General features: G+C 42.5%; 1 protein-coding gene across 2 annotated transcripts; it reads left to right on the forward strand.

Moving 5' to 3' along the window:
* The first annotated feature begins 94 nt into the window (after positions 1–94).
* On the forward strand, positions 95–8,910 carry pld3 (phospholipase D family member 3). Of its 2 annotated transcripts, XM_072391942.1 has the most exons (13): positions 95–256; positions 839–902; positions 2,392–2,473; positions 3,448–3,498; positions 3,979–4,136; positions 4,665–4,845; positions 4,971–5,088; positions 5,695–5,822; positions 6,613–6,810; positions 6,892–7,031; positions 7,330–7,495; positions 7,606–7,705; positions 7,887–8,910. In XM_072391942.1, the coding sequence occupies exons 3-13, from the start codon at positions 2,447–2,449 to the stop codon at positions 8,072–8,074; spliced, it is 1,455 nt and encodes a 484-aa protein (XP_072248043.1). In that variant the 5' UTR covers positions 95–256; positions 839–902; positions 2,392–2,446; the 3' UTR covers positions 8,075–8,910. The 2 variants fall into 2 exon arrangements, with proteins under 2 accessions (XP_072248043.1, XP_072248042.1); XM_072391941.1 differs by lacking the exon at positions 839–902.
* Positions 8,911–10,994: the final 2,084 nt, after the last annotated feature.

Genomic DNA, 10,994 nt, shown 5'->3' on the forward strand with positions numbered 1-10,994 from the left:
TTTCTGTAAATTCCATTTTCTGTTTGACGTCACCGCGGCAGCTCCCCTCCAATTGGCTGCCCTGCACAGATCACATGACCACCTCCCAGCTCGCTGTCCTTTATGAAGCCAGTTCGTAACAGCAGCACAATAACATAGTAGTGCGTTTCTTTTATACTTTCCACCGGGTTTACAGTTAAACTGTCGCCGTAAATGTTATAGTTTGTAAAGAAGGAACATCGACGGGATTTTAACTACCTTGTACACATGATAACAGGTGGGTTGACGTTTTTTTAAGCTTTAAAGTGACTTGTTTTTGTTGTTTGCTGTGTCAGCGACTCTGCCTCTCAAGCCAAAACTCACCATGATGGATTGATGTTGTGAATGGATATTGTGGCACCGACATTCACAGACGATCCAAATCGATTATTTCTTAACTAAATGTCTTTTTTTAAAAACATTTCCTGAAGCCATAGTGAGCCTTATTCAACTCGTGCAATGTTGCAACCTTCTGTTTCACAGCTGTCTCTTCGTTATGTTCGTTATGAACCTCGCAAAACAGGTTTGAATTCGGTTTAATTCGCATTTAAACACACCATCACACCCACAAGTTCAGCCAAATCTCTTGAGTCACTTGTCAAGCTTCATGTGGGATTGAACCGAAAATAATGCGTCAGATTAAGTAAATTAACTGTCAGATTAAAATGTGGAGCCATTACAGTGTTTGTCCTTGTAATTTTAATTAGAATCGAGTAGTTCCATCCAGTGTGGATTGCTGTCTACTTTTTGCATCAGAATCTTGATGAGTATGTAGTTAAATTTCTATGTATCCATCCATCCATTCATTTCGTCTTCCCAGTTAATCCAAATCAGGGTCGCAGGAGTGCTGGAGCCTCTCCCAGTTGCCATTGAGTGTAAGGCAGGTGAGCCATCATGGTACGAATGTGCATGATAAGTTTGATGAACACATTTCTGTCCCTTGGAGTGTGTGATTAGATATTTACGTGACAGACTAAACTGTTTTCATTGCAAGAATTCCGTTATTACCATTTTTCTGCTCCTTAAAACTGCCCTAAAGAGTTAAAGCATGTTAATCGTCATAATTTGTGTGAGAAAAATCTGAAAACTTTAAATAACACAGAGGCAGAGTTGTGCTATTGTGATCTCTCAAGTTATTGGGGTGTTTCTGAATGAGACTGAATCTGCTTTGAATATGAAAAGAATGATGAAAACCTGAAAAATAGCTTTTTACTCCTGACATTTTTTCAGTTAAAACCACTCTGTCTTGAACTGAAACACTTTATTGTTGGATTCATCGCATCAAGCAAAAAAAGTACTCATCTGAAGTGATTAAAGACTTTGAAATGAGGAGATTTGATACACGGGAATACCTTTAAATCAATCCAAGCTAAAGGGGATGATGTTCAGTCTTTTTCTGCATCACCAGCCTTCCCGAAGGAGAAATATCCCTCGTGCAGCTGGTGTTTCTTCCCCTGTTCCTCACTTGGTTTTTAGTGCACACTCAGACGTCTGCTTTAACAGTGTTCATACTGGAGCTCTTCATTGTGAGCACGTGATGTTAAAGAGAGACTTCTCTTCAAATGAGGATGGTTAAAGTTTCCTGTTGAGTCGAGCCTGAGAAAAAACGGAGGAAAAGGCGTTCAGATTAATTTGCCTTTTGTGATGTGATCCTGAAAAATAAGCCTTTTTTCATGTTTTTAATGAAGGAATCTGTTCATTAGCTCCTAAATAAACAAAAAATAACGTGTCGAATTAAATGAGCAGTCGTGTATGTTCAGGTATTTTTACTTTCTCTTAAATCCATTCAGAAAATCAATCTTTACATGTACAAAGAGCTTTAATTTAGCACGGTCTTCATGTGCCTGCGGCAGTGATGGGTCACATGTTTCTTTGAGACTTAAACTCTCGTGACTGCTTACTCAGAGTTTTTGCAGCTTCACCAGGTCCACTTCCTCTCTTACTTAATTACCCAAACATCTGAAACCTTAAGCTCTTTCTCTATCGTTACTTTTGGTTTAAGCATTTTTAAAGTAACTAATGAAATCCAGGACCTGAAGCTGTTTTATCTGTTTGGCTTTTAGCTGTGATGCCAGCAGCTGGAGCCGTGTGTCTTTGTGCACCTCAGTCTCTTTCTATGGGTGGAAAACACCTGGAAGCTTCTCTGTGTTACATCTGTAAAGGTTAAACAGAGGGGTGGGGGTCAGATCGGTGTGTTTTGTGCAGAACTGTGCAGCTACTTACTCAGACAGAAACTCAGCTCTGCCTCTGCTCCCTCATGTCAAACCTGAAGGTTTTTGCTCCACCGACTCGTGCAGCTTCAGTTGTGACGCTTTCAGCACAGAAACACGAAGATGTGACGTAACGTGTTTTGTTCCTCGTGTTTGCTCTCAGAGCCGCAGAGAAACATCTGACCCGAGCTGACAGGACGAGGTCTGTGAGTGTCAACATGAAGACAGAAATCCCTTACGACCAGGTGAAGTGCTTTTTATGCTTTCTTTTAAAGTGATAAACAGTTTTTGATGATTCCACTTGGCTGTTTAAACCTAAACCTTCAGTAGCATCCACATAAACTGCGTTTGACATCGGTTTTGACAACATGATACCACTTTGAGCACATGCTTATTTTGACATTTTGTGCACTAAATGATGAAAAAAGCTAATAAAAGTGGGTGCAGTGGGTTCATACTTGACAAATTTAGTGCGACTGCTGTGTGCGTTTATCATCTGCCGTGTGAAGACCCCCTGAATCCACCTCCAGACCAGTCCTGGTGGGGTTTGATTTAAATATAAAAGCAGCACCAACCAAAACCATCCAAACACACAGTGCTCGATTCTTTCAGAATCCCAGTATGGTCTAAATGTGTGCAACACAGGAAATTCTGGCACTATTTCAACTATTTTCTACTTGTGTGGCAGCTCCGCTGGTAGAAACACCCCCACATAAAAATCACTTTGTTTAAGTTCTGTCAGCAGAACATACATCAGAGAAGACTTCCAGTTAAGTCCATACTTCCAGTATGAGCATTTAGGACTGAAGTTTAGCTTTCTTCTGAACTAAACACTGAACGCACCCTCAGTTATCAGGTTTATATTTAAATGTAAAGGGGTGTTGCAACATTCACATTCCTGTTGACAGTCACATCAGGTCACTGCATTTCTGTGAAGTCATGGATGTCCAGTAAGACATGGTGCAAAAACAGGAAGTCACGGGGCTTTAGAAATAACCAGAGAAACTAAAGTATCATGAAGGAATTACAGTTTCCCACATTGACTGTTTTTCATAGTTTCACTTACAGAAAGTGTCACAACTGACCCTTCAGCTCAAATACATCAGCTCATTTTGATTTCAAAGGCAGCGTTTAAGGCTGAAGAACGTTTCGGTTGCAGATTTATGTGAAAATGCATCCAAAGTTGCATGATTGTGTTGATGTGTTCTGATTTGTGTAGCTGGGAGGCGTGGAGTGGAGGGGGCAGGACTCTAACAGGAAAGCACAGGTGGTAAGTTACTGAGCGCTCTCACAGGTACATCCTTCACTTTACTTTTGTTTTTCTCAGGATTTGAATCTGTAAACTGTAATTGGACTGCTCTGATTACACATTGCCAAATTATTTGACAGGATGTTGAGGTATAGAAAAAAGAGATGTGACACTTGTTGAGCTTTTCCGTTCCACAAAACCTGATTTTGGTTCCTTACGGCACCAGAACATTTCACTCTGTGCTGTGAGGAAGTGGAAATTATCATTTTGATTATAGTTTCCTTCTTTTAATATATGCAGTTCATCACCACTGTGAGGTGCTGGAAAACATTGTAAGTTCACCTTGAAAATGCTTGAAAAGGCTTTAATTTGATTTGGAGAGAGATGTAAGAATCCTGGCTACAGCACATGTACAAACCAGCTCATCTACTGTTGTATTTACTCACTCAGTACAAAGAAATCCATGTGACATACAGGTTTTAATCGCCCCCTCTCTGCCAGTACGCCAGGTGTCTGATCGCTCTGGCCTCTGTGTCCTGTGTGCTTCTGGCTTCCATGGCCCTCTATAACCTCCTGACCCCGATAGCATCCTCCTCTGGTCCTGCTCCGGTCATCTGCCGCCTTCAGGAGAAGACTAAGTCCTGCTCAGACCCCTGCAAGTAAGCAAACGTCTGCTCCTCAATTCGGAGACCAACACACGCTTTCACATTTAAAGCCGTAAACCATGTGGTTCAGTTGGGACAGCTGCTGTGTGATGTGAACGACTGCAGTTCAATATTCAAAACAAGGTTCATTCATGTTAAAGTTTCAAATCACACAATGAAAACTGACCTGATTTTAAAAAAGAATCTGTGCAGATTTTTTTTACATGAATTTACATCAGGACCCCAACATGAGATTTAAAGATACAGACTGCAACAACAAAACCTCTGATGTTGCTGAAGATTGTCAGTCATCCAGGTCATGCTTATTTTAAGAGCTTGAATAACACCTGATGACAGAAGTATCCAGGCTCCTTCCACCTGAAACTTGAGTGTTCTGTTTCTAACAATTGTGAGGAAAAATGTACATTTAAGAAATAAACTTGATAAACTATGTGACGTTGTTTACAATCATATCTTTGGCATATCTGTGCTGTAATATCATGATACTTATTGACAGACTTCTCCACGCTTCTCTCCTGTCAGGTTTGTTCTGGTGGAGAGCATCCCTGAAGGGCTGGAGTTTAACTCCAGCTCCACTCACCCATCCATCTTCCAGGCGTGGATCAATCTGATGGGCGAGGCGCACAGCAGCGTCGACATCGCCTCCTTCTACTGGACGCTGACAAATAAAGACACCAAGACCCAAGAGCCGACAGCCCAGCAGGTCAGCAGAGCCTGACAGCTCATCTCAATCTTTACACTCAAACTTTTGATCTTCTGGTTGTAGTTGTTACTGCTGTTGGACGACAGAATACAGCATTCCAGATGTGTCTGCTGCTGTTTGCACAGGGTGAGACCATCCTGGCGAGGCTAGCTGAATTATCAGGGAAGCTGCATGTTCGCATTGCAGTCAACACACCGCAGGGGAGCCAACCACAAGACGACCTCAAACTGCTCAATGACTCAGGTGTCTTTTTTGTTCTTTCTTTACAACAGCGGGTGTCGCACTGATGCGTCAACTGTCTGATGTTTGGGCTGAAATATCTTCATTATAAGACACAAACAAACAATGCAGCAACTTTTCCCTCAGAAGTCACATTCATAACGCCAGTTTATCACAGAACTTCTGCCACGATCAGAAACTGGGTTTGTCTCACATCAAAATAAAAATCTGGTGCCAACAGAGTGACATCACAGTGCATCCAGGTGTTAGGCTGACCTGCCTCTTGTCCTTCTATCACCGGCTCAACGTGTTCACACACACATTAAAGCCTTTTAACCTGCAGAGAACTTTGGTCAAACAATTAACACCAGACTAACTTAAGGTGGCTTCGGCTGTGAATGAAGTGTTGATTTTATATGATTTTCAGTTTATTTTACACAGCATCACACCTTTGGGACTTGTGTGCATTAACAGAATGTGTTTTGACAGTCAGTTCAGGAGAACTTTGTTGCTGTCAGCATGTTTTGCTTTCACAAACAACATGTTCTGAGTTTTTCAAGATCAGATCTTGTAAATGACTCATTTTTGGCGTTCAGACAGTAGCTCATGTTTTGCTTTGGTTTGCTTCAGGAGCCGATATCAGGACAGTTAACATGAGAGCGCTCACGTCGGGCGTCCTTCACACCAAGTTCTGGGTGGTAGACAAGAAGCACATTTACATCGGCAGTGCCAACATGGACTGGAGGTCCCTGACGCAGGTACAAACACACATGCTGTGTGTGTGCGATGCAAATATTTTCCTTCAAACCAACAGCCATGTTTTTTTAATTAGAGCAAAAACGAAACGGAACTGATCACACTGGAGCGATGGTTATGGCAGTGCCTCTACATTCTTACTGTCACTCACTTGTGGTGTAATCTTTGACTCTGACTTTGAATTTGACAAACAGATTAATTCAGGTTCATTCGAGATGAGCTTGAAAGTGTTTTGGCCTCGCTTCACTGGCTCCCAGTTCAGGATCCAGTTTAGAACGTCATTGCATGTTTTTAAAAGCCTAAAAGGCGTAACTCCACCTTACCTGACTGAACTTTTGAAGCTTGACCCTCCATCCACAGCACTGAGGTCTATGAATCAATTACGTTAGATAGATAGATCCAGGGTAAAAGGTCAGAGCCTTTTCAGCTGTAGAACAGCCTACATTTTCACATCAGAGCAGCTCAGACTCTCAATCATCTTCTTAGACTAAACATTGTTGTTGTAGCTCTATAAGCTGCAGTTTGATGTTTGATCATAAGACAAGTGTAAGGAGTCTTTATCTGTGCTGTGATCCAAGTGTCCCAGTCCCGGTGCAAGTGAAGTTTACTGCTTTTAATACTGGGATGTTATTTGTACATTCTTTCAAACCACTGCATCCCAGAACTCTTTATCTGAGCATCTGCGAAGCTCATCAGCAAGCTAAATGTAATCCAAAACTTCACAGTTCCAACATTTGTTCTTGTTGTCTCTTGTCGGAGACGCTGAATGAATGTTTTCTTGTTGGTCACCAGGTGAAGGAGCTGGGCGCGGTGGTCTACAACTGCAGCTGTCTGGCTGAAGACTTGGGGAAGATCTTTGAGGCCTATTGGTTCTTGGGGGAGAGTCAGTCGATCCCGTCACCTTGGCCACCCAGCTTCTCCACGCTGTACAACAAGGACACGCCCCTGCAGCTGCCACTGAACAACACGCCATCCGACGTTTATCTATCGGTGAGACATCTCAGATCGTCTCATTTGAAATGCAGAAATCAACTAATGGCTCACCGGATGTCTCTCCTCTATCACTCCCAGAGTTCCCCTCCATCTTTCTGCGCAGCTGGTCGAACTCCAGATATTCAGTCCATCCTCAGTGTGATGGAAGACGCCCAGAGCTTCATCTACATCGCCGTCATGAACTACCTGCCCACCATGGAGTTTTCACGTCCTGAAAGGTACCTTTGTTCAAACCACAGGGAAACAACTCGAAACAGTCAAAGCTGAGTGTGGCTCTTCAGATTTGAGCGACGCGTCTCATGAACAGACGTATCTGTCGTGATATTTAAACGTCCCGTCGCATTGCTTTTCTATGGTTTCTGGCTTATCTGCATTGTTAAAATGATGTATTATCAACTTTAAACGTCAGCGTCTTTAAAATGTCTTTACATCTTAAAAACTAGCTAGATATTAAGCCTGGAATGTTTGACGTAGTGGTTGATGAGACTCGTGCTTTGCATGTGGCGCTCTGTGCAGGTACTGGGCAGACATCGACACACAGCTGAGGCGTTTGGCGTACGAGAAGCGGGTCAAAGTGCGGCTGCTGGTCAGCTGCTGGGGCAGCACTAAGCCCGTCATGTTTCCCTTCCTGAAGTCTCTGGCCTCAGTTCACGACCTCAAGAGCAAACTGGACATCCAGGTGGTGAGTGGCTCTTGCAGGTTATGTGTCCTCTCCTGCTGAGAGGAGTTTATACATATAACGATGCATATGCTGCAGTACTCATGTGAGGATCTCATGCTTTGTTTCTCCAGAGGCTGTTTGTGGTACCTGCCAACCCCGCGCAGAAAGAGATCCCATTTGCAAGAGTTAACCACAACAAGTACATGGTGACTGATAAAATAGCATATATAGGTAAGGCCACACACTGCATAATTAAATCTGCTTCCCCTAGAATGTGTGATTTATTCACAGGTCAACTTGGAGAAAATGTGGAACCCAAAGTGAATTGCTTTTATTTCCACATATTGTGTTTTCACTCATTCATTATCACCATAGATGGACTCAAATCTAATCTGTGTATTTCCGTCTCCAGGTACATCGAACTGGTCAGGTGACTACTTTGTGCACACAGCTGGCTCAGCGCTGGTCGTCAACCAGACGGCGTCGCAGTCCCTGGAGCCAACCGTCCAATCACAGCTGAAGGCCGTCTTTGAGAGGGACTGGAACTCCGACTACAGCACACCGCTCACTCAGAGCTCAAACCATAAAGACCTCTGTTAGTTCAACAGCCAGCATTACAGCACACATCAGTTTGTTTCTGACTCTTGAAATCAACACGTATTACAGGTATTGTTTGATCATGCATTTTCACTTGGAACAGTCGTTCATTCAGTGAAAACACAAAACTCTTCTTTCTGTGGAGAATAATGAGCTACCAACACACTGAGCAGCCCATTTCTGGGAGTCTTCAGGTTCATTTTTTTCCTCTTAAAATTTGTAAGTACTGTTTATACTTTGCATCTCTTTGAGTGATTGGATGCTCTGATGTATTATTGTCAGATGAGGATGTGCTGCAACATCCTGCCAATGCTGACAAATCATCCTACAGCAGACATGCAGGTTTCTTTCTGGTTTCTGTCATGTAGTATCACTAAGTGTTGAGGGAGCTGCTCCACCCCTGGAGTAAAGCCAGCATTTTCAGCTGGCTCCCATAGTCACTCATGGATCACTTTGTTAAAGGATCACAGCCACAATACAAATCCTTTACACATCTCATCTCATCTCAGGGAGAACGTTTGGAGTGTTTCCACAAACGATCATATTAGTCTGCTGGAATTTGACATATCTTACGCTCTGCCCTGTGTGCTGTGAGTATAACGGACATTTTAATAAAAAGGACCCTCAGACTATTGAATTCATTTAAAACTACAGTCTGCAGGGCGCTTAGCAGACTGAAAGTTTGGAGGCGGGAAATAAGAATGAACACGTTTGATACCACTGTGTGGAGTGATTGAAGCTACTGAAACTGTTCTGCAACGTTTCCCTTTTCTTCGTAAAAAACTCTTTTCAATAAAGGGCTTTAAATCCAACATGATTCTGCTTATTTACCGCAGCCTACATCTGCCCCCATTTACTCAGTTTTTCACCTGCTCAGAGCTACAAAATCATTTATATGATACATATTTTCCTTTATCCACAGACTTTTTGCCTAAAATGCCAAATAAGTGGCTTCAACACTTTCACACCCTCCTTTTTGTTAAATAATCCCAGACAAGTTTACTTTTCTACCTTGCTTTTTAGCTTCTCCCGAGCTAACTAGCGTCTTGAAGACATAACTTGTTACAACATAATCACAGGGCTTTAACTTGAAACTCCACCCAACAAATGGAAGAAATAACCAGAGGTGTTGAAGTCAGAGCAGTGAGTGTCAGCTTGGCATATTTTTTCTCCTACTCCTACATATGAACGGGTCATTCGCCCACGTCTTATTGTTAACATAACACCAATACATCCCCAACTGCGAACTAAAGAAATCACAACATCATTTGTCTTCCAAGGGTAATAAGAAATCCGTTACTCTTCAAAAATTGTCCTGGTTTGCTCCAGTGGATGGAAATGTATAATAATAATGATAAAAAAAAACATACAAAATGTCATGTGGTTCTGCAGCAGTGGCAGAGGTATCAGTTTGCAGCAGGCCATACAGGTGTGTTTGGGCATTTTCTCAAATCCTGCCGCACTGTGTGGTCATGGAGTAATAATAATCTGTGGCTTCCTGCAGCAGAACAATGTGAACTAGAAAATTTCTTCAGAAATTTTGATGGGTGCCAAAGGAGCTCCTGCCCGCCGAGAGACCGAGGCTGTGATGAGAGACCTGCGAGCTGCCAGTCAAGTATTAGATATTTTAAATCCAGTATGAAATATGAGATACTTAGATACTGGCTTGCTGTGGTGAAACCTGCCTGCTTTGGGCATCATGAGTGAGGGAACGCTCATAGAATGACGGCCTGAGCCAGAGAGAGACAGAGAAGGACAGGTTGTGCCCCCTGAGAACAAACAACTGTTTCAATAGATTTATAATTCACAGTAAAAATAAAAATTTTAACCTGTTAAAAGCAGAAAAGTCTGCTGAAGACAGTTATGTAATTTATCATTTTCGGACAATCAAGGTCCTGTGGAGAATACAGCTTTTATGGCAGTTTGAACACAGCCTTCACTATCAGTTTCTTCATAATGGAAGTGTTTGATGTGATCTCTGAGAGACAGAGGCTGTCATCTTATATTGTATTAGGAGCACACATAACACAGGCTGGCATAAAGCTGTTACAGTAGGCCAGCCATGTCGGCTCTGCCCTCAGAAGCAGGAGCAGCTTTATCCCTACTGTTTGAGCAAGTTTTGAGAATTTCACCAGTGTACCCCTGTGTCGCCTGGGGAAACATGAACAGTGGTGGGTTTAAGGGGGATATATCAGGCTATATAGTAGCCTAACTAGTAGGTTTACTGTATGGGAATAGCTGGGCAGATCTTAGTAAAGACGAGGAGAGCAGGTACATTAGCCATGTACAATGCTTTGAACATCATAAGCATGAGCAAAAAGCATGTTTGGTTTGGTAACAGGCAGCAGTCATGAAATGCAGAGTAAGAACTTTCCCTGTGGGCAAGAAATGTGTGGCTGAGACACATCGCTGTGGTTCTCATATGCTCATCTTCCCTAACCTCTTAGCCATTTGCTAGTTTTGAACATTTCATGCTGCATTAAACAACACATTAAAGATGTGTAACTGGTCTTTTTTTTTTGGAAGTTTTACAAAAATCAATTTTTATGACAATCTAACCACGTCTTTGAATATTAGCCTGACGAGCCAAAGGCTGAGTCAGCAGTTCGGACCTTGCTTAAGCTGCATCAGAAATGAAAGGGCAAGCACATCTGAAGACACTGCTGCTCAGCCTGTTTCTGCCGTCTCCTCCAGACGGTCCAGTCGGATATGCAAAGGGAAGTTGAAGGCCTTGCTTTTTTTATCATCCAATATTGTAATTGGTAGCCTATTCTCAATCTGATCCCTATTTGCATGGGCAGAAAAAGATGGGAATCCATACACTAGGCTAATACAACAATGGCTCATTGCACGTCAATGGCTCAGTGTAGTCTAGCAGGGTGTAGTGGAGGCTTAATGCAATTTAAGATTGCTAGAGTCAGTT

The sequence above is a fragment of the Leuresthes tenuis genome, unplaced genomic scaffold (assembly GCF_036924035.1).
Source record: "Leuresthes tenuis unplaced genomic scaffold, fLeuTen1.0.hap1 SCAF_9, whole genome shotgun sequence".
NCBI classification, from domain to species: domain Eukaryota; kingdom Metazoa; phylum Chordata; class Actinopteri; order Atheriniformes; family Atherinopsidae; genus Leuresthes; species Leuresthes tenuis.

Bases quoted from the DNA above. Each gene is read 5' to 3' on its own strand.
- pld3 (XM_072391942.1), top strand. From the start codon at position 2,447: ATGAAGACAGAAATCCCTTACGACCAG. The intron at 3,499-3,978 runs GTAAGTTACTGA...CCTCTCTGCCAG, and splicing joins CTAACAGGAAAGCACAGGTG to TACGCCAGGTGTCTGATCGC. The intron at 6,811-6,891 runs GTGAGACATCTC...TATCACTCCCAG, and splicing joins CATCCGACGTTTATCTATCG to AGTTCCCCTCCATCTTTCTG.